We start from the raw sequence: 24345 nt of genomic DNA, 5'->3' as shown, positions 1-24345 counted from the left end.
AACCACATTTGGCTGTCATGGCAAGACACTGTGATTTGACTGCAAGGGAGGAGCTCTGCTTCTTAAAACCAATGCCTGAAACAACAAAATGACATAGCCAATGTTTTTATGGAGCATTCTGATGAACAAGGGATTGACATTAGCAACAGATGGTGACACTCATGGTCGGGAAACAGCGGTGAGTGGTCATCGAGGAACACATCAATCACCCCATGATGAAACTCCACTGCATAATACTCCAAGAAAACCACAGTGAAAAGATGTCAAATTCAGATCTTAATGAGATCCTGGCTACAATGGTCAATGTTGACTTCCATAGTTAAGCGATCCGCTCTGACACCCCAACAGTTCCAGTCCCTGCTCGAGGAAACGGACTGTTCATACAAACATATCCCTCTCCACTCAGTGGTTAGGTGGCTAAGCTGCCAAAAAGTTTTGGAGTGGTTTGTTGGCTGCTTTGATGCCTTAAAGACCTTCCAGGCTGAAAAACACAGGAAACCAGGCCAAGACTATCCAGTACTCATGGACCAGAAGTGGGTTGTGAAACTGTTTTGGTCATGTTGGACACATGGGTGGCTTTGGTTGGAAATCTGGCAATGTTTTCAAGCAACGTTGTTACCTCCACTTCCCGCTACTTCAGTCACTTAGAGCCAGTGGAAACCAAAATCTGCAATTGCCTTCTAACCATGTATTTAGGGTCATATGTACATAATAGTAAACATCAATTTTTTATGGATGCTTAATGAGACATTCAATTTTCATATCAGATATGCGTTTTTACTATTTTCTAGGCTTTAAGGGAGCTGTCCACACAGCACAGTATCACCGCCACCTACATTTGAAAATACAATCAGCAGGTTTGAGTCGGCATTCAGAACACGATTTGCGGAATTTAATAAGTATGGACCAACATCCTCTTTCTTGATCAAATCCGATAGATTTGTCTGGATTTATCTCTGACAGACTGGCTGGATACACAGGACATGGTAATGTAGCTGATTGAGCTGAAGAGCTCAACACTGTGGGTGACAAAGTTTGCAGAGCCACGGAAACAGCTTGAAACCACAGCAGGGCATGATCACAGAACTTGGATCTTCACCTGCTGGATATCTCTACTGGAGAAGTTTAGCTGTCTCAAGAACATTGCATTGGCTTTGCTGACAGATTTCGGCTCAACTTATCTCTGTTAGCAGACATTCTCACATGTGAAGAGCATGCTCAGCCCCTACCGCAGTCATTTGACAACTGACCACTATGAAGCTTGTGTGCAATGCAAAATGACTGCAAAGAAAAGCAGGGCCAGGGATCGCACTGACTGGTGGGCATCTTTTCATTTGTAGCACACATGGTTTTGCATAATGGAGCTCTTTGTCTTGGTCTTTTTTTTCATCTCAGATGCAGATGTTTTTACATGGCAACATTCTTGTAGAGTGCCCACATTTCTGTTTGCTACACTTAATTCTCCATTTTTGACATTTGCTGCTATTGCAACAGTTTGTAAATGAGGGGATGTCATTGAAAGCAGTATCCTGAAATGAGAACTGTACATATAATTTGTAACCACATGTGGTAAAAAAGGTTGGCAGGGTTAATGATTTCAACTCAGATGTGGATGTTTTCATAAGGATGGCAGCATTCTTGGATAGTGCTCATATATAATTACAATGTCCTGATTGTGGGAGAAAAATGTTTAATTAAAAACTTGGTATGCACATTGCCTATACGGATGGAATAAAATTACAGATCTGTGGAATGAAATACGATCCAGCAAGTATGTTAATTGTTACAGATTATTGTGTTTAATGGCTGGTCAGAAAAACACTGCACAAATCTGGAAAGTTATCACGCTGCAGCCCTGTTTACAAGTGAGCATGTAAAATGCATCTGTGTCTGCAGACTCCAGAAAGTATGAATGGAACCGTATGTACGTCAATGATTCATGTTCAAGTTCACAGATATCTGTGGAAGTAGAATGCAGAAAGTATGAAAAGACCTTAACACACACACACACATACACACACACACTTTTTGGAACCTATACTTTTGGAATGAATCTGGAGCCCCTTGCACACTCATTAATAAGAACATTTAAAAATGGCACTTCATATCAAAAAGGTTGCTGACCCCTAATTTAGAGGGTCCTTTAAAATCATATTCATTGGTTTGTGTTTCTGTTCCAAATGTATTTCCTTGTAAAGTGCATTTAACAATATTGACTCAGCAACCTTTAGACGGCTTGAAAACCATTAAAGACTGGAGCTCCTAAAGTTTTAATCCTGTCCATGTTCACAAAAAAAACTAAAAATGAACAAGTACAAGTACGATTTTCATTTCTGAAGTTGTGAATGTTTATTCTCCAACAGTTATTTTAAAGCTAAGTTAAATTTGTAAATGTATCAGGTTTTAAGGATTAATTGGCCATCAAATTGATTCAGTCACAAATAACGAGGAATGAATACACCAAACAGACCCACCATTTTGTGAAGACCATAGATATTTCTGTCATTTTTTGTCATTGACGACATTGACAAAATAAGATATCACATCAAAGTCCTGATAACATATATGTATATGTATATTCTGGTATTGTCTCACAGATTCCAGACAGAGCTGGGTTATGACTTCCTCGAGATCCACGATGGACCAAACGTTGTGGCTCCTCTGATTGGATCTTTTAATGGGACCCAGGTGCCACAGTTCCTGTTCAGCAGCAGCAATTCTCTGTATCTGTTCTTTACCACTGACAGCAGCCGATCGAATGCTGGCTTCAAAATATTATATGAAAGTAAGTCAGAAAACAAATACAGTACATTTATGCATATACGCATTCAGATATGCATACATGAGAACAAGATATCATTCTCTATGCTTGTCCATCTACATATCAAAAAATACATTGAACATGAATCCATACACTAAATGATACCTCTATAGTATATAGGGGAAACAGTAAAAATATATATCTTTAAAAAAAACTTTTTCACCGAATGTCTCTGACTTCACTCATTGTGAGTGTGAATGATATCAGGACTCAACATCACATTAGTATCCCACCAGACACACACACACACAAAAGATCTGAGCTGTAGATTAGGCAGATCAGCAAAACCAAACATGATGAAGCTGAATACCACCTAGACATTATACCCCTTTTGTTTTTCAGGTGTTACAGTGGACAGCTACTCGTGTCTGGACCCTGGTATCCCTGTCAATGGTATTCGGTATGGACAGGACTTCTCCATAGGATCCACAGTGTCATTTGGTTGCGATTCTGGCTACAGACTCAGCCATGAGGAGCCGCTAGTATGTGAAAAGAACCACTGGTGGAGCCACCCTTTACCTACATGTGACGGTAAATAACTGAAAAGGTCATCTAATTAGAGGCATTTTGAGGAAGATGTGATTTACCACACTGAAAATATAGGACAGAAATATCTTAGATATTGACACATTCTCCATCATAATTATAGGAGCTCATGACTGAAGTACTAATGTATGGTACTTAGTTGATAATGGTACTTTCCTTGCTTTAAGAAAAAAATGGGACTTTTTTGTACATATATATATGTATATATATACATGTAAATGTAAGACCACACTGTTTCACATTATTCTAGTGCAAAGAAATTACATCAAATGCAACACAACATTTCATCTGGACAATGACGCATTCAAGGACATTCTGCCATGACACAGCAAGGTCAACTTTACTGCTGACTTGCTCATCATCATGCACGGACAATTTATGCTACAAATGAGGATATTTGTTCCAAAATGTAATATCCATGAAATGAAATTACTTTCCTTCTAAACAGATAAATTAAAATGAAAAAAAAATATGATGAAAGGTAAGATAAGTCCACAGATTTTGTTATCATTTCATTTGTCTGAAAGATCAGCAGTAGAGCCTGCCGTCCCTATATGGAGAGCTGAGTCACTTAGAACATGTTGTTCTGCGACAAAACCACTAGTTGAATCCCAAACACACACATGTGCATGCACACCCACATCCACACACACACACTTGGAAGCACACAGGGGCAATTTGCAGTGACGGCTACTGTGGCTGATTGAGGACGGTTTGAAAAGAAGATTAGAGATATGTGGGCGTGTGTGTGTGTGTGTGTGTGTGTGTGTGTGTGTGTGTGTGTGTGTGTGTGTGTGTGTGTGTGTGTGTGTTTGTGTGTGTGTGTGTGTGTGTGTGTGTGCGCGCTCTTGCGTGTGTGCCCATGTGCACTATATGTCAGCACATCCTCTATGTGTACTTGTGCCTATGTGTGTGGTGCTTTTATCCATGTGCCTCCTGTCACCTTCTCTCCTGTGTGAACCAAGAACACGGGAAGGTTTGAGGTAAAGTTGACGAGAGCCTGTGTTGGCTGTCACCTTCTCTCTCTTCTCTCTCAAATCAAGGAGTGAGAGAGGGCGCGGGAGTGGATGAAGGGAGAAAGGAGAAAGAGAATCTCTCTCTCTCTCTCTCTCTCTCTCTCTCTCTCCAGCTCTCTGCCCCCACCCCCCTACCCCCTCTCTCTATCTATCTATCAATCACTCTCTCACTCTCTCATTCCGTTCATGGTGGAGCGGGGATGAAAGAAAGAAATGACAATGCTGCATCAGTTTTGTGGCAGCTTGCTTGGTTCAGCTTGTTGGCTCATTTGCTTGTCAACCACATTTAAATTGCACAGTTGCTGGGACTGGCAATGGTTTCCTGTGAGGAGGCATGCTGGCCAGGATTTGTGAACTGAATACCTGTGTTGGTATGTATCCATACAACAAATACAGGAACATATAAAAACTAGAAATTATCTAGCCTAATGATTGATAAGTAGTATTCAATGAATTAAAGCAAGACAGCACAAAAAGAAACTCACTCAACCTTGAACCTTGTGTTTGAGAAATGAAATGTTGCTCAAACTGTATATGCAGAGAGACGAAAGTAAGCAACATTTAATGTAGTATGTAATTTGAAACAAGTACATTAGCACATTGACTAAACAGAACATCTTAAACATTTCTAGATTTTGAACAAAAAATAGTTTATGTAATATAAAATATTTAAATAATGATCTAAATGATTCTGGTTGTCTGTGAATCTGAGTTATCCATTTCCAGTCATAAATCCATCAAAGTACAGTATAAACGTTGTTGGCCTTTTTTAAAGTCCTTAGACTGACGTTATTATAGAATCACTCAACACCTTTTATACAGATATAGAAAAAAGACAGAGAGGAAACCTACTGACAGTGAAACGTGGAAGGAGATGGAAAAGGTAAACTAAAAAAGAGGGCAAGATAGGGACAAAGAGAAAGAACTGGGAGAGATTGAAATGTAATGCAGTCTTTCAGATTCCTCACATACCTCAGCAGTCAACATTAAGAGCTTCCTTGCAGAAAAATATTAATAATTAATAGCGTTGGGTGTGTGTGTGTCTGTGTGTGTCTGCGTGCAAGCTTGTGTGCATGAGTGCGTGTGTAAGGTTGTGTGTATACAGTCTGTGTGCGTATGTGCACACATGCCTGTTTGCATCTATGTATTTGTTTAGTTTGGAAATGTTCTCACTACTAACTCAGCCTTGTTTTGGGGGAATGCTGATGTTGTAAAAACTGTGGTGGTTAAGTCTGAAGATACTGATGCTCTGTTGTGGATTGAGTACATCAATGTGTGACTCACCTGTTTTTTTGCAATTGTAGCTTTTGTCAGCAGTGATTATGGTACAATGTCCTGCTCAAGGACACTTAAGCAGAACATTTTGACTTGTTCCCTAATCATGCCATCCAACTGCTCTGCCACCATTGCACTTTTAAGGGAATGTTATGCCATATTATAGGTTTATTGTAAAGGAAAATGACAGGCAAGTTGTCTAACTATAAGATGAACCAACTGGAGCGAGCAGGAATGAAGCACCAGCTCATTCCATGCATTGGTATGTATAGAATGAGCAACAGATTTGACCAAGCTTTTCTGAGGACCTGGTTTCAACTCTGAGCGTCCCTGGCTGCATAACAATGTGCACCGCTCAACCGTGTGCAGAACTTGCAGGGTCATCCTGGGGCCGTACTGTGAGGTTCAAAATGTTTTAAATAGTCTCTGAGAAACATTTGTATTGCTTCACTGCTCTACTGCCTTGAATAACTTGAAATCAAATTGTATTACCAGAAGATAGATTTCAGAAATAAAAGACATGTTATGGTTCTTGCACATTATGCACATTTGTTAGACTTTGTGTATTGGTTTTCTTCCTGAAAACAGAGCTCAGAGAGTATGTCCCCAGGCAACCAAATCTTACAAATGGGATTCAAATGTCCCACATTTCTTAATTAGATAAATTACACCTTTTTGTCTAGATGGTCACTTTTTATATAACAAGCAGCTTTGCAAATTACTCCAATAATTTTGTTTTTCTCTACTTCTTTGTCACATTGTTTGGCTCACAATACATCTACTGAATATATTAGATTTGTTTATGTTTTATTCATTTGTCTCCTGCAGAATTAATGATAAAAATGCCAACTGTCAACTGATTCTTAACATTGTACACCAGACGTGATAATACATCAAATGTGTCTTCAAATATAGTACATATTTAACTTACACAGGAATATGATCATGGGGACAAATTGGCAGTTGTGATAAGTCACTGGAGTATGGAAGGTATTAGCAGATTGAATCTTGAAACTTTTAATGAATATGCTGTAGTGAACAAAGTATGGACAATGTAAAACTTTAACACTTTCAGAATGTGGATGAGCGCACAGAAACCTCGTCTGAACCCAAGCTATTCACATTGCTGCCGTAATTAAGCGAGAGCCAGCCTGTCCTCACAAGAAAATCGGCGGTATAGGTGTAAAATTCAGGCTGGCAAACATCTAGGAGCTGTAGTAATTAAGACTCGTGGAGGTGATGCCATTCAAATTATGTCAATATATATATTGATATTCTTACCCTAATCCTAACCATGTCGATCCTAATGTCAAAACCTAAGCAACCTAAGTAGGCCAGGACTGAAGGTTGGAAAAAATAAAGCTGCAGGAGACAGCTGTTAGCATCCCATTTGCAACAGTTTGTCATGTTTGTCTGGACAAAAAAAACAAAAACAAAACAACCATTGCAACATGATGTTCCATGATGATAAATGTTGGGCAAGTTTAAACAAGCATAAACCACATTCTAAGTGATCATTTTAACCCAAACTATGATCTTTCCCCAACCCTAACCATGTGGTTTTGTTTCTAAACCTAACCAGACCTTAATCACAGCAGGCATGCAGCCGTTAATTGACCTAGGCAGCACTGGCCCACCCAGCCAAGTTTCATCACAATACATTTTCTAACAATAAATATATATTATATAGCAGTATAATAAATATATGGAAATCAATCAATATAAACTTAATTTCTTGTTGACTTGATGTGTTTGTTAAATTTGTTGTCTGATAAACAGAACTGTTGAAATAAGCTGTAGGAAGTCTCCGGACTGTAATTCCTGTAGTTCTGACACTACCTGCTTCTCAGGTGATGTAACATTAACTCTAAAACAATGGTCAAACAAAGCTTTTTATGTGTTATTTGAAAAAGTTGAGGCAGAGGAAAATTTACTGCCGCCATTAACACAGTCCGCCAGACTCATCAGCCCACAATGAGGTCAGCCCAGCTGCTCACTCTCTGGCAGTAAAGCACTTTCTCCCAGTCAGCCTGATAGGGGTTCATCCATAGCTGTGGGAAGCACGTTTACTGTGGGTGCTGCAGAATACAGGTGGCTGGCAGAGTATAGGCCCATTTGTGTTGTTGTATTTTTTTTTTCTTCTGTCGAGCCAGTCCAGCAAAAATATACTCTGCACATTAAGATAGTGGAATGGGGAAAGGAAATGGGTGTGAGACACGTGGCTCACAGACACATGCCGGTTAGAATTGTTTCCAGTAACCTGACTACTAAAAACTGTAGTTATCAACTTGACAGGACAGAGGAAACTCTCCAGAGGAAACAGAATTAAACTTTTAGTTACTGAAATATCTTTTAGACAGCTCTGATGGACTCAGGATTTATCAGGAGGACGACTGCTTAACTTCAAACTATTTCATTGTATGAACCTGGATTGTGTATGTGAAAATTTAGATGTGCAGAAGAACACAGAATATTAATTAACATTAGATTCTGACCGATCCTGTCAGCGTGTCGGGAGATTTTAATAATCAACAAAATTGTACTGCTGTGCCTCATTTGTAGATGCACACAGCGTCTTTCTCAATGGGGAGACACGCTTATGGTTTTTGCTGCGGTGAAATCGCTGCAAGTATTCAATGAACTCAAACATTTTTTGGAGAGGTGGTGTTTAATAGTCAGCACCCCCACCTCTCCAACTGAAATCATGTCCTTGCCGCCATGGACTCACACATTGATTTATGTGCCATTTATGAACCACATTCACAGCCAATTAATTTCTCAGCATAATCAAGTATGGAAAATCAAGGTGGTATGGACAGTTTTCTTGATAGAGCAGATTTCTGTAAAAATGTACAGATATGGTGTTTCGTGACCAGTACTGAAGAAACAATGGCTGTAGGGTATAACAAATGAACAGGGGATATATTAGCCTACATGTATGATTTCTGTCTAGGTTAACACTGTCTAGTTGCCACTTTGTGCACTGGACAGGCTATGTATTTTTTGTCTATTGTGTAGCCTACAGCCTTTGTAGTGTGAGGTTCTGTTGGATGAGCATGTTGGATAGGCAGTGTTTTGCTGTTATTCCCTTTGTGATGCAAAACATTGCAAAGTAAACTGGTTGTTCACATTTTTAGTCTGTCTGTTTGTTCTTTTTTATTCTAACTTTTCATAAATCAGTTTTTCTGGGAAAAGATGGCCCTCCCACTTTTAAAATTGCCCATGCCTATAAGCCACTGAACCACATCATTGTCAAATCATAAAAGATAATGATTTGAAACAGGGATTTGTAAGCGGTTTCTGAAAGCAGCATATTATGGTCCAATTGTGTTGTTCTGGAGTGCATTATTGCTGCTAGATGGCGTAAATGTAATTATTGGTAATTTTTTGCGAGCTGAATTTAGACTTATACTGTCGTTTAATAATGAGGATGTGTTGTCAGAAAATGGTTTCTCTCTGCTGAGTATGTAACAGTTCAGAGATGCAGGGGACTATGATCACTGTCATCACCTCTACAACACATGCTGACCTACAGTTGATGTGTTGAAGAACTGTCTTATACACCACTGAAAGAATAATTGCATAATTAAAATTCAGGCAACTGGATTAAGTCAATTTTCATAATTTTAGTTACTACAATCACCCATGCAGCACTCATAACCAGGTGTTTGTTACTTTCAGGGACATAAAAATATATAAATAGGGAATAATCCATCATCGTCATTATTCACGTTTGTGCAACAGTGAGAGGAATAAAAGAGAAAAGTCAAGCTTAAACAATTAAAGCAAAGCTCTCAGGGAATACACATTCAAACATTTCCTAATGGATGACAAGATACACAACTGTCAGTACATACAGACATCTCTATCCTAATAATCTAGTGTGTGTGTGTGTGTGTGTGTGTGTGTGTGTGTGTGTGTGTGCGTGCGTGCGTGCGTGCGTGCGTGCGTGCGTGCGTGCGTGCGTGCGTGCGTGCGTGTACTAGTGGTATTAAAGGTCCACAGGGAAACATTATCTGTTTTAGCTATCAACTATCTGATCCTAACCCTCTATCTGCCTCCGTCCCCTGTCTCTGCTCATATCTTTCTCTCTCCCACTCTGTCTCTCTCAATCTATCCAGCTCTATGTGGCGGAGATATTAGAGGTCCCTGGGGAACCATCCTTAGCCCCGGCTATCCAGACAGCTACCCTTCATCTCTCAACTGTACCTGGACTGTTGAAGTCAGCCACGGGAAAGGCAAGAGATGCACACTGATCCATACTCCTTAATAGAGAGAGACAGAGTGAGAGAAAGTAGCAAATCATACACACATCAGTGCAGCAGTAGATGTACTAAGAACACACACACATGCACACATCAAGTAATTTGTAACTACAAACTTCAACTTCAGGTTTTGCAGTTGTCAATGCAAGTACTGTATACTGAGTAGTTGGTTGAAAACAAAAGATACTATAATGCCACTCATAGATTACAATCCAATTAATGTTACAATTACAATTGTCATGTATTTTTAGAATGTAAGCTGTCGTGCAGAATTTGTATCTGCTGTAATCAGACTGTAAAGTAATGCTTACTGATTGTTTTATTATATCAGTCTCTTGTTCATGTATGTGTCTCTCTCCTTGAATCTAACAGGAGTCCAGTTTCAATTCAGTTCTTTTCATCTGGAGGACCAACACGACTACCTCTTGGTTACTGAGAATGGGAGTTTCCTGCAACCACTGGCTCGCCTGACCGGCAATGAGTTGCCTAGCAACATCAATGCTGGTCTCTATGGCAACTTCAAAGCCCAGCTACGATTCATCTCTGACTTTTCTATTTCATATGAGGGCTTCAATATAACTTTCTCTGGTAATTGTAACTATTATTCTTCAACAAGGTCTAGTTTCCATTTACCCCCAATTTGGGCAATTCAATAAGTCAGTTTTTTTTCCATCACGCACTGGAACAATTTAGTATGATACTGTAGAACTATTGAAAGTTTGTAAATCCAAACCAGGCTAAAATTAAAAACCATTAAGCAGTAACACCCTTATCAATTTTTCATAGGATCAGCCTAGAAACTCATGCAAAGAAGCTCCATAACAGTTAAATAATAGCTTCTCTTTAAAGACAACAGAGAAGAGCAACGTTTCTAGTAGGATGAAGTCATTTACACTCTACATACAATGTACTGTGGTAAATGATCTGTCTCAGCCTTGCCTCAAGCAATGAAGGTATAAAATGTTGTAAAAGTACTAAGGTAACACAAAATATAGACACAATATTAGTATGGAAAGCCAAATGAAGGCATATGTAACAGTGTGGGTCATCAGCTGCTTTTTGAAAGTGTCCACAGGCCCTAAGGTCTTACAGGTCACAACAATAAAAGCAAAATCAAAAATTATTTAGTTTGAAGCATGGCGTGAGTTACAACCAGCAAGCCGTCTCAGTGACCTCCTAGTGACAACCCTAACCCTAACCCTGTAGTAGCTCACTAAGGCCATATTCAGACCAAATCAGGCATTGCAAGGTGGGGGTGGTGGTGTGGGTGTATTTATTTTTAACAGTTAAAACATCATAAAATAAAGTTTTATCCCCATCACCAAATTTCTCACTACCACTGCTCACTCTCTTTATTCACCCTCGACCACCATTACTGTCTCTCTCTCTGGTGCTGTCAGCTCACGTGAACTCTCTCTCTCTCTCTTTTTCAAAATGTGTTCGGAAGCCGTCAGCAAAACCTAACTTTACTTTTAGTGTTATCAAATGAAGAGAAATGTCATCCCCTCTTCCCAGTAACGTGTTTGTACTCCCTGATGGCAGGGTTGTACAGTTGTACTCAGTGTAGTTACCTCCTGTGTTTGGCCACCGCAAAGTGATGTCGGGTTGCGTTTCTCCAAAAGTTGATTCTGGTTCAACTTTCTCACTGAATTCCGCTGCAGTGCCCCTGCAGCTCCCACCCCCGCAGCCTAAATGCGCTACCTCCATTCAAATGAAGGGGAGGACTGGTGTTTTCACTGCAACGCCTGATTAGATGTGAATTCAGCCTAATGTAGACGGGTGCTTGACCTTGCAGAACTAATCAAAAGGATCTTGAATTGGATCATACGTAACAGATGATGAAAGAGAGACTGCAAGGCTGACTGGGACCCAATAATAATAACCCAATAAAGGTTAATAAAAGCCTTCTTGCTTGCGATCCAGCTCTTGATTGAGTTTAGGCAATTCTGAAAACATCATAATACAACAACATAACTTTTTATATTTTTAGAGTTAAATGAGATGTATATTTGAATCTGAAGTCACAGCTGGGTATGATCACAAGTACAACGAACCACACCTGACCACACCCAGCTGTGTACTGTTTAAAGCTGCAAATGATCATCTCAAAGGGTTGCATATACAATGCAAGTAATGGGGTCCAAAACAGAATCTTGGACCACTAAATTTTACTAGAGTCTGCAGGGCTGACCAAGGCCACCACATTCCTCCAAAAGTTAACATACAGCGACCAACAATGTCAAAAGCTGCACTGAGATCCAGTAAAATCAAGCTCCTGTATAACCATGCATCAATATGTAATTAGAGATTTTGACAAGTGCTGTGTCAGTTTATGCAACTAACAGCAGCCGTGTCAGAAAATTGTCAAGATTCCTGTGTATATCAAGCTACTTGGCAAAGACTTTTTCTAAAACTTTGGCTTTATTTTGCTATTTAAAAAAGGATTGGGGTATCAGTACTGCTTTACAGGGAGTACTGGGTATATGTACTGAATTAAAAGCAAACAAGAAAGCAAAAAAGACCAGAAAAGTGTTGTGTTTTTGACAAATGAGTGAACCACCATGGAGAACAAGTGGAGGAACCACCACACAGCCTGATGGAAATTTTTGCTGACCTCCTACATCTTATAATTCAGTGGTGTCCTATTCAGTTGTTGACTTCATAAAAATGTGGAGGGTTTTGCATACCCAACACAAAACTTTGCTATGTTAAGTGAATGTTTAGTTCTCACTCTCCCTCTACACTGAGATATTTCACTACTAGCCTCAAGGATTACCCATGAAACCTAGATCCCAAAAAAAGGTGAAAAGAGGTTACACAACATTAAACTGGACGCAAAAAGAGATGGATCTTTGCTGCGTCCTCAGGGTGTGTAAAAATCACAAATGCTACCGTAATCCAGAGTTGTGTTACTCCAATCTCATTCAAAATTGAGTGAGGGATTAAAAAGTATAATTAAGACAAAATTCAATCTGCCCCTTATAAATTAAATTCCTTTACTTAACTTCACTTTCAGCGCTGTCATTGACTTTGGTTAAAAGGAGTACAATGTTGTTATATCATCCATTCCCAGGAGAATTAGCAACCATTTACATTTGGCTTCATGCAACAACTCCAACGACTGTCATTTACACTAGGCCTCAGGTGACTCCAATGACTCTCGTTAAAAGACATCGTTACATCAGCCATGAGCACTAATGAACCAAGTGGTATCAATGACCTTGATAACGATCCCACAGAGATTAAATACCCGAGACTCCCTGCCAGTCAGTTTGAACTGAAGAAGCCCCTTTTATGAGGCTCTTATGAGTCCTCTTCAAGTATCTACAACCAAGTCAAGATGCCCTCGATTCATCCCTTTTTGGATAACTATGACCTTGATGACTAAGAATCTTCATAGACAAAAAAGAAGTACTTAGATCTGAGTCTACTCTGATGGATGTTTCACTGCCTCCCAGATGCATAACACATGGGAGGTGTCAACATGCTGTGTCATACTGCAGCATGCTCTAAAATACATATCACATTATCATTATCAGCCAGAAGAAAAATTAAATCCCCTACAAGTGTATTTCAGCACAATTCAGACTCTGAATGTGTTTGCTAATTGTTAACACGAGCTCTCGGGCAAAGATTATATTTAAATGGAATACATTTTCAAGAGTTTATTTTACAAGAGTTACTGGATTATTGGAGACTTTTAGAGATAGAGAGAGGGAGATTGTGGCCATGAATTTATTGTATGTTTCATTTAATATTTAATGGTTATGGTGTCAGATTACTATTAGCATTTAAGTGGATTTTGGGACTTTCAAATTGAAATGTATTGGCTGTCTGATTTTAGACTCTTATCATCTCTCACATCTTATGGTACTTATTAGTTGTGGATCAAAAACACTAAATACAGTACTAATTTAAAAAATGTAGATTCACCCCTGTAGTCCTGGAGTAGTTCCTACAAATATAATTATACTCTATGGACGTGCATATATCTTTTTGTTTCTCATTATGAACTTTAATCTAAAAGCTTTTTTTAGTGCTAACCCACTTTTGGTAAATTGTTTTATATTTATCCACATTTGTTATGTATTCAGTTTCACCTTATTTTCTGCAGAATACACCTTGGAGCCATGTGAGGACCCTGGTATGCCTAGGTTCGGCAGGAGAAACGGCTACAGTTTTGGCGTTGGAGACACACTATCATTTTCCTGCAATATGGGGTACCGCCTTGAGGGGGCGCCGGAGTTAATCTGTTTGGGAGGTGGTCGCAGAATGTGGAGTTCTCCTCTACCAAGATGTGTTGGTATGTATTGATATGAAGCAATACTGTTGTAAGTAAGTAACTTCACTTATAGCGCCTCTTAAGAGAAAAGATGTCACAAAGCACATAAGAAATAAGGGATAAACATACATACAGACGTAAAACACAATAAAAAAAACAGAATTAAATAGAAAATGGAAAAAATTACATAAAGGCAAATCTAAGTAGATGGGTCTTGAGCTGATTTTATATGTCTACAGAATCTACAGATCTTAAGTCCAAAGGGAGAGAGCTCCGAAGTTAGGCAGCTACAACCTCAAAAGCACATTCTCCTTTAGTTTTAAGCCTAGACAGACAAACAACACAAGAACTTTGAATTGGACTCTGAATTTGATGGGGAGCCAGTGAAGGGCAATCAGAATCGGTGTTACATGAGACCTTTTGGAGGACATGGTCAGGAGTTTAGAAGCAGCAATTTGGACCAATTGTAAACGATCCAGGGATGTTTTGCTGAAGCAAGTGAAAATGGAGTTACAGTAGTCAAGAGGGGACACATATAGAATAGTTTGTCTAGGTTTGTGTCTGTTCAGCTACCAGTCAAAGTTTTTGATTTGATTATAAGTGCAAATACTTTATGCTACTCTTATAATTATCTCTGGGTTTCACAAACAAAGAGAACATAGAGCTGTGTTGTTTAGTAATTAATGTAACAGAGTGCGAGTCTCCAGTGACAATGTGTCTTTAAAACAGGCTGCTGCTTTGCTGCTAGTGTTTTGAGGTTCTTTGCAAACACAGAAATGTTTGCACAAATTATTGACAAGCAAAAATATGCATTTCTGAATGTCATGTTATACTTTTATGAACCTGGACAGCCTCAATTCAAAAGCCAGCAAAACTCAATAACTTCATCGTCAATAACTTTTTTGGTTTTACAATATAGTGAAGAAAATGGTACAACTCAAAGGTGAAGGAAGTATTGAGCCCATAAAAATATTTTATGCTCTCAATTTAGTAATTTATGCTCCCGTTTTAACTAAGTTTGAAGAAAGCAGTAAGAATATGTTTTTCCTCTAACACCAGTTACTGATCCAAGCCAAGCTGGATCAAGGAAGCACTCCACAACCATCGAGGCACTAAGAGAATATAATAAATAATATATGTGTCTATATACAGTACATATATGTTTGCATGTTCTCCCTGTGCCTGTGTGATTTGGCTCCCTCCCACAGACCAGAAAAATGCAGGTTAGGTTAATTGGTGACTCTAAATTGCCTGTAGGTGTGTGAATGTGAATGGTTGTCTGTCACCGCATGTCAGCTCCGTGATTGACTGACAACCTGTCCAGGCTGTACCCCGCCTCTCACCCAATGTCAGGTGATATCAGCTACAGCTCCCCCAAGACCCTCTGGAGGATAAGCAATAGCCTATAGAAAATGGATGAATCTACAACCCTGAAGCTGAGTTTTTATGAATTAAAATCACTTCCACTGGAGCAGTAAAGTGTCTATGGTGAAAAAGCCCATTATACTGTATTCTATCCTGTTTTCAGTTGAAATATATCAATATATTTTGGTCTAAGATCAAAATGAAACCATATTAAATCCAAGCAATCTATAGTGAGGATGTACACCAAATGAGTATATGGCATGTGGATGAGAAATCAAGAGCATATATTACTAAATCGAGAGCACAAATTATTCAATTGAGTTATTAAAAACTGAGGGCATGGTGGCGCGCAGGTGGTTGAGTGGTTAGAGCGCATGCCATGTACGTAGCCAACCCCGGTTCGAATCCCGGCCGGAGGTCCTTTGCTGCATGTCACACCCCCTTCTCTCTCCCATGTTTCCTGTCTGTCTACTGTTGAATAAAGGTGTCTATGCCGAGAAAAAAAAAACAAAAACAAAAACTGAGGGCATGAATTACTAAATCAAGAGCACAAATAAGTAATTTTTTATTCTGTGACTCCTCTTGGGTTATGTAAGGAAGTGATTGAAAGAGGATAATTTTTTTCAGGGTTATTAAGAGCAGAAAAGGAGCATGTCCACGCTTTATCTTCCACCTTGGATGTAGATTTGTACAACAATGTAGCTCTGTCCAACAGTGTTAACTGTTAAACAGTGTCCAAAATCTATTAAACACAGAGAACAAAATGGCACTGAACTGAAAAGGAGTCCCATAGACAGCACTGTATTTAAAGGCACATTTATACAAACCACATTTCAGTCAGTGGATGAACAATACATGTCAGTGATATTACTTGAACATGAGTCACAAGTGGGCAGAGATTTTTTGGCCTGTTAACAATCCTGCACAAACCCTTATAATTATGAGTTTTACAAGCAAGGACATTAGCAGAAATAACTATAATTATTTTTTATTTAATATTACAGTTTTTTAGGATGTGTAATGCTGTTACTGCGGATGCTTTTGAATGACTTGTTGAATAAACTGAAGTGAAAAGGACAGTTCTGCAAGGAATTCAATGTAAAACAAAATAAGGCCTTGGAAGCAGGCATACATATACTGTTTATAATATGTGAACATGATAAAGGAAAGAGAGACTTAGTTGTTTGAAGCAGGCATTGTATTAAAGTTGCCTACCTGTAACTTGAAGGACAATTTTACATTTACTCTTGAAACTAGATGAGTCAGAACATAGAAGCTTTTTATTGAACTCCAATTTACAATTGTGTTGCCTAAGAAGTCAAAGGGGGGTGAAGACATGTCCTCTAAACATAAATGTTTTAACTTGAGGGGAAAAGTTTTGAATATCCTGAGATGTATATCAGTACAAAACCTTTATTGACAATCATTTTAAATATGGGCCATCATGGAAATAGACGAATGCGGCAGCTGCTTTATACATTATGCTCTTCAGCACTACCGCCATGACTGCAGTGGAAGAGTGGAACAGAACGCATATAGACTGACAGTAGAAGAAGAGGTGCTTGGGTTAATCGCAGTCAGCGGTCACCGGTCACCGGTCACCCCTTTAACAGATGAAAGTAGTCTGTGTAAATGTGGAAATTATCAGGTCTAAAAGCAGGAGTCAGAATTGGTTATAACACAGGCGCAGAGGAAGAAATAACGCTTCTGTCCAACCCTCAGAATGTGGATGTGAAAGTGCTGTGTGGAGTAGCAAATGAAACCCAAGTTATCATGTTCTAAATCATTAAACTCCATGATTTCTTGCATTGTAATCAGAAGTAATGCACTATTCAATAAAAATTGGAAACACATGATAGATTGAAAAAGAAATTTCGGCCAGGAAACATAGTATCAAGTTGCCAAGAAATATGCAGGGTGGCAGCTCACCATCTGTCAGCAGATCGCTTGGTCTTAAGTGCTCAGAATGCGATCCCAACATGAAGATTTAATGGAGATTTACAGGAGTTAAATATATTTTATGGAGCAGAGCCTTGTGGCTTTTGCTTTCCATTTTTTTTTTTAATTTATTGCTGGGACAGCTGATAACAGCACAGCAGTCTTATAAAATGGGACCAAATTGAAAAGTTGAAGCTTTATTTATTATAGGATCTCCTGGACATATTTCTTGGAAAAGGAACCAAAGTCTGAACTCCTTTCCCATAAATTATAGTGTTATATGTGTGTTTACGTGTGAAGTGCCACCGCAGTAATGACGCCTTGTCTGCTTCTACCTCAAGCAGAATTTGTCTATAAGGATACATTTACAGGCTCAGTGTAAAATGGGGATGAGCTTGTCTTCTCAAAGCAAACATCAGTCATTTAAAAATGTGCACTAATAAGCCGACATGAAAGTAAAATGACAAAAAATATATATAGAAAATGGTGTTGGAGGGTCGTGACTTTAAATTCCTGTTTGCCGAATCTCCCTGCATTTGCACTGTGTTCCTCCAGCTTTATTAGGAGTATTCAGACTAATGCTTGCCTAGTTTCTCTCAAAAGTTGGGATTAGTCAAATGCAGAGCATGTATTTCCCTACAAGATCAATATCCTGCACTGTACCTATAACTTTAGGGTCTTTGTAAGCAAGAAATTTGCAAATGAGATTTGATTTGGGTGCAAATGTCAAATCAATACGGAGCAACATTAAATGCACAGGAAAAGAGACAAGACAAAATATTCCTGCACTCCTTGTAAAGATGTGTTATTTTTAAACAACGCCAAAAGAAGCATGATAAAATACAGATGCAGAGAGACAGATATTACCATCCATATTTTGTAAAAGAGGACATTACTTCATTTTAGATGTTGATTGCTGGTGAGAACATTTCACAAACTGTTAGCAGTGGCAGTTTTTACATCTTTGGCTCTTTGTCATCAATACGCAAAGAGGTAGGAGTGGTGTTGCTTTCTGGTGTTACATGGCGTAGTGCAGTTTGCTATATTTAGTTCCTGTGTGTTGTATTGCATTGCTGCATGATGTCGTGCACATCACGGAGGAGGAAATGAAGAGGAGAGGAAAGAGAAGATTGGACGACCTATAAAATACTATTTCGTAATAGCTGTACGATACTTTAGTTTTATGAACTTTCACTTGTTTGATTGCTTCTATTGTTGTTGTTCCTCTATTGTCATTAACCTGTAAAGTCAAGAACTCTAACCATGGAAAGACACATAAAGCCAAATGTATGCCTTTCTTCAGTGATTTTAATTAACTAAGTGATGTACTTTGTAGATTAAAAGTTTTTCTTTGGTGGCTTTGTGGTTTATATCAAACATATTGTTTTCAATACTGTCTAAAAGGAAGTTTTTGGTAGGACCAGAATAGTTTCTTTTGTAGAATCAAATGTACCTTTGGCTTTGTTTCCTATACTCTTCTGTAATTTGTAGACATTATCCTCTATTTACCACTGTGAAGAAAAAAGAAAGAGTAGAAGGAGGAAAAAGACAAAAGGGGAAAAAAGATGAAGAGGGATGAGAAAAGAGGAAACTCGAGAAAGCGGAAGAGGAAGGTTGATTGAAGTAGAGGAGAGTAAAGGAGCGCTATTCATAGAGAGAGGGAGATATAAAAGAGCAAGAGTGAGGGAATTAAGGGGGAAAGAGGGTGGAGAGGTAATTTTCTAAATGGAAACTGTAGCAGCGTGATTTATTGACGATATGACAGCTGTAATATGACTATTACACCAGTAGAGACACAGAGAGGTGAAGAAAGGAAGGGAGAGAGAGGGGAAAAAAGAGAGTAAGGGGACATATATATTGTAGATAGAGGGCACATGTGAGAAGTGCATCGTTAGGGAAATTAGTTTCTGAATTTTACTACCCGCTCATTCGCCTCAACACAAGTAGATGGCTGACAGTACAGCTGTTTAAAAGTGCTATTAAATTACTCCCATGCACACAAACATACACATACACACAAACATACATTAGAGGAATTCTTTCATCTATGGAGGAAAACGGAAGCATCATCTAAAAAATCTTTACACTTTGATGTATTCTATATGACTGCTAATACAATGTCCGAAACATTTACAGTTTGATAGAGCTTTATAAAGACAAGGAAAAAAATGCTAAAAGTTAGATTTTGTCAAATACAATTTTAAGTAATTCTGTTTTGCTCCATGAACCCAGCACATCATTATAAAACTATTAAAGTCAGTGTAAAGTAAGAATAAATATGTGTTCTGAGTTTGACATACTACAGAAAAGTGTGTTGTTAACCACCCTGCCAAATTTTAATGATTAAAAAAATCGCCAAACATATGAAATTAGGCTTCAAAGTTGTGTAAAAAACAGCCCCTGTCTCTGCTCCCAAACGCTGTGGGGGTGTGCCCGCCGAGTTCGCTGAAACCCCGCCCCCTACCAAGTGTCACCTGCCAATCAAAGTCACCACCTCTATCCGAAACATGGACGCTAAGTCTGAGGGTTTTCTACTGCTAGCGGCTAGCCCAGCGGCTAGCTCAGCTGCTAGCTCGGCGGCTAACTCAGCTAACTGGCTAACTGTAGACTGTAGTAGTAATAGAGTGCGCTGAATGTGTTTATACGACTACAGCAGCACTCAGCGGTGAATTTCAGACCCACCCACTAAATCCTGAACACAGAAATTTTATAACACAGTTTGTGAAGCCTAGCTCCACAATTCAAATCTAAATGATTGAAATGCTTTTTACACCTTTTTTAGAAATACATTTATGACTTATTTAATGTGTTTAGAAGAAAATGTCTGAATTCACTTTACACGGTCTTTAAACATCTCTTTAACATTTGCTGACCATTTTGTTTATGTTGTTTTTTTAATGATCTGTTTTCTGTCTTTGTCATCAGCGGAGTGTGGTTCTTCAGTTATAAACAATGAAGGGATCCTTCTCTCTCCAAACTACCCAATGAACTATGACAACAACCACGAATGCATCTACAGCATTCAGGTAACCAGATGGAGCAGATTTAAAAATACATATAATGTGTTCTCAATCAATCAATGCAATGTTGTCACTGTGCTTTGTAGTTTCCTCATAAAGGGTACTCTAGGTAAAGTATTTGCAAACTGGGGCAAACTTCCAATCATGATCATGATTTTTGTTTCTAAGGTGAGGTAGCTGAAGAAGACTGGTTTGTTTGGTCCCTCAGGCATACTACTTAACATATAGGTATTTAGCTTAAACTAGTTAGCTAGCATGTTGTTAGGTCATGATTATGAAACAAGACAGAAGTTTATGTCCGTTTTAAGGTGAGGCAGCCGAGGATGATTCGTAGGTTTGTTATGTGGTGAGTTGAGAAGAATGCTGCCAGTGATAGCAATGCACTGGTTAACTGAACATGCCATTAGCTGATGATGTTGTCTCGTCATGTTATAGACAGAAGGGAATATGCTTCAGAGGACTGTGCGCAGAGTGTGTGCAGTCAAAAAAAGGAGTAATGGGGGATGTGGGTTCTGGGACACTGGAACAGACTGTTGAACCTTCTTAGTGCTGTTTTAAATAGGTTCCCACCTGATTACCCTTGACTTGTTTGCATTTTTACACACGTACACAACCTCATATTGAATCCATCTTCTTTCTTTGGTAAGTCAGGTCAAGGGACATGATTCATAAAATGTCTTTCATACCAGAAGGATTGCTAACTAGTTACTATTGGTCATGGAACTGCCTGCCACACAGCCACTGTAGCCTGAGTAGATACAATGTTGATATAGTATAAGGTCAAGTTTTGGGGTATCTGCAAATCATTTCTGTGAAAGAGGAATTCAAAGGCAGCTTAAAGGTGTTTTAGGTCCACTGCAGGGTCTAATGATAGATAATACTATAATTTTCAAAAGGGATGTTAACTTTTGGCACATTTCATTGTGTATTGATAACCAGGTGCAAGCTGGGAAAGGCATCAACATCTCTGCTAGAACTTTTCATCTTGCCCAGGGAGATATACTCAAGGTAAACACACATGCACACATATTTGGATATCTGTCATTCTTATTGCCTAAAATCTAAAACTGATCACAATGGACTATCTCAGGTTGGTCATTATGTTATACTTGCATCATCACTATATTATACTGTTGTTTTTTCCAGATTTATGATGGTAAAGACGACACAGCCCAAGTTCTTGGAGCTTTCACGGGGTCATCTATGCTGGGCCTGACCCTGATCTCCACTTCAAACCATCTGTGGCTGGAATTTTACAGTAATGCAGAAAATACAGGGGAAGGATTCAAACTGGTCTACTCCAGTGAGTGCACACAGCCAACCAGTATGAACTTTACTTGCAATGCACACAACCTAGGCTAGTCGAAACCAAATGTATGCTGTTGAATGCTGTTATGAAACTATTTTATTCTTATACTAAATAAGCTGTAATTTAACTTTATTTAACTTTAATCTAGTATGAACCCTTTTAATAGAACTTCTATTTCAAACTGATGTTAAAACATTTATCTTGAGTAGAAAACAAAATAAGTAAATGTTGCAGAAGGCTTCAAGCCGGTGTTGATCTACACATACAAATAGATTGCATGTAGACAAGATTAGCATGTAAACAAACAAACACTTATGGACAAGAAAGCACATACATGCAACAGATCGGTTTGAACATGGCACATTATTAACAACAACTAGGGCCTGCTGTAAGTGTTGCTGTTCATTACTACAGTTAGTATCAGAATCACATCAATTCAGCAATTAAATACCATGTGACAGCTTTACTAATTCCTGACAAATGTAACATATTTGCTGAGTTGATTTAATTTGAAATAGTTCTCATTTCCCAAACCATAACAGAACCGATAAATTCCACAGCTGAAATTATCACAGGAAACTTTAAATTAACAAAGCTTTCAGTGAGCTATGATTTCAGCGTAGGATGGAATGTTAAAGGTGCATTCTGATGCTCACCAAAGCACACCCACATTTGCCAGTGCCCTCTTAGATGCATAGTTGGATTTAGAAAATCTAATTGTTTAAATGGAGTCATTCAGGCTGATTTGCATACCACTTTGAAGTTGTATTGTCTCTCTGCTGTGCAAGTAGAGTGGAACATCAAGTACGTACTCCTCTGCACCTCACCTTCCCCATAATGATGAAAATAGAAGTTAGTTTTCCATACAAACTAAAGGACATCAGCTGAAAAAAGATTGCAGCAACATTTTTCAAGTTCAAGTTAAGAACTACTGTGTCACACCATATGTTTTTAGTTATGTTTAATAGGAAGTCTAGAGTTCAATGAAACTTAAGTTGTGTATAAATTATTCACAATGACTTATTTTGTCATACAGTGAACCATTTTAGATGTCAGGATTATGGTGGGTGTGTTCAGATTGGCAAATGATTAAAGTGCAGCTTTGCAAATGCCCACTTTTAAGGATTTAGACATGAATCTACTGCCGTCTTCCAGAAGATAGCTCAAATTCGTGCACACCTCGTCTTTCAGGTAATACTGTAGATCAAACCCTGGTTAGGGTTTTATAAGGATAAGCTATTTATATAACTCTTCATTTTCCGCTCTCCAAAATGGTGCACATGAATAAACAGAAGATTCTTAACATTACCATGGAAACTGAGCTTACATAGACTGTGAAAAACAACATTAAGTTGGATAAGGTGTATACATGCCCCAGTATTACTCCTAATATTGTAATATTGCTTCTGATATAATATTTTTTATTAAATTGGGATGGGAGCTTAACAGGCTCTGTGATATCAGAGAGCACATAAACAGAATACATGAATGTGCCAAATCTTAAGGGAATATTGCTATGCATTTAAACAACACAAATTCAGTTTTCTACAGTGCATCTTAGTTGTTGCATAGTGAGTATTTTTTTAAAATACACACTGTAAAGATGTTTCTGTATCTTTCTAGGTTTTGAGTTGTCTCATTGTGATGACCCAGGCGTGCCTCAGTTTGGCTTCAAGGTCAACGATCAGGGTCATTTCTCCGGAAGCAGCATCACATACAGATGCGAGCCCGGATACACCTTGCATGGAGCTTCCACGCTGAAATGTATGACAGGCGAAAGGAGAGCCTGGGATAACCCTGTGCCTTCTTGTATCGGTATGTCTTTTACTACAGGAAGCTGTTTACACTCTAAGAAGATAAAGATATACAGGCACACAGAATTATGGGTTAAACCTTGAATAACAAAACTTCCACATACAACCATTATCATGTTTTTTTTTTTGTTTTTTTTTTTAATAGCTGTAAATGTATTGGTAGCTGCACAAGGCAAATTAACGCAAAGTAACAGCTACATTGGTGTACAGCACAAAACGGCTCTATGGTTGTGAGTTGTTTTCTTTTGTCTTATTCTTTTCTATTGGCCTGCATCCATGCCTCATGACTGTCAACTATCTGTCTGTGAAAACCAAACAATGGCTGATTCCGTTTATTCTCAGTGGAAAATGCAATATTTTTTAGATAGATTTGCCATTAAAATATGTTTTGATAACATTTCTAGTGAGAAATGTGTATTTTATTTTCATAATCTTCGTTCAGTGATTGTATATGTTTGGTTTGGGAGTTATTAAGTCATCTGTTGTGGACACAGGTCAATAGGAAAGAATAGGCCAACAAAAATCTGACAGAGCTGTTATTGTGAAACTAATACGTTTTGCGCTGTGAACCAAGGTAGCTAATGCATACTTTGATGTGAGACTGGGTTGTAAAAGTTGGTTCATTTTCTCTTGTCTAGGTTCATTCTTCCAAAATTGATTAAGGTATCAACCTATTCTCTGGCTGGAATATCTC

At 38.6% G+C, this 24345-nt stretch overlaps 1 protein-coding gene across 1 annotated transcript in view; it reads left to right on the top strand.

Annotated features, from left to right (window-relative positions):
• Window positions 1-24345, top strand: part of LOC133996982 (CUB and sushi domain-containing protein 3-like) — a 374952-nt gene that overhangs the window by 283269 nt on the left and 67338 nt on the right. Inside the window, exons 17-25 of the mRNA XM_062436511.1 lie at window positions 2598-2785; window positions 3164-3352; window positions 9780-9896; window positions 10296-10511; window positions 14038-14226; window positions 20434-20534; window positions 21468-21536; window positions 21675-21831; window positions 23461-23652. Coding sequence (XP_062292495.1) covers window positions 2598-2785; window positions 3164-3352; window positions 9780-9896; window positions 10296-10511; window positions 14038-14226; window positions 20434-20534; window positions 21468-21536; window positions 21675-21831; window positions 23461-23652 — 1418 coding nt within the window. The remainder of the gene's footprint in view (window positions 1-2597; window positions 2786-3163; window positions 3353-9779; window positions 9897-10295; window positions 10512-14037; window positions 14227-20433; window positions 20535-21467; window positions 21537-21674; window positions 21832-23460; window positions 23653-24345) is intronic.

The sequence above is a fragment of the Scomber scombrus genome, chromosome 16 (genome assembly GCF_963691925.1).
Source record: "Scomber scombrus chromosome 16, fScoSco1.1, whole genome shotgun sequence".
In the NCBI taxonomy this organism is placed as follows: Eukaryota; Metazoa; Chordata; class Actinopteri; order Scombriformes; family Scombridae; genus Scomber; species Scomber scombrus.
Note: the sequence above shows the minus strand (reverse complement) of the source record. Positions and strands in the feature narration are given on the sequence as shown.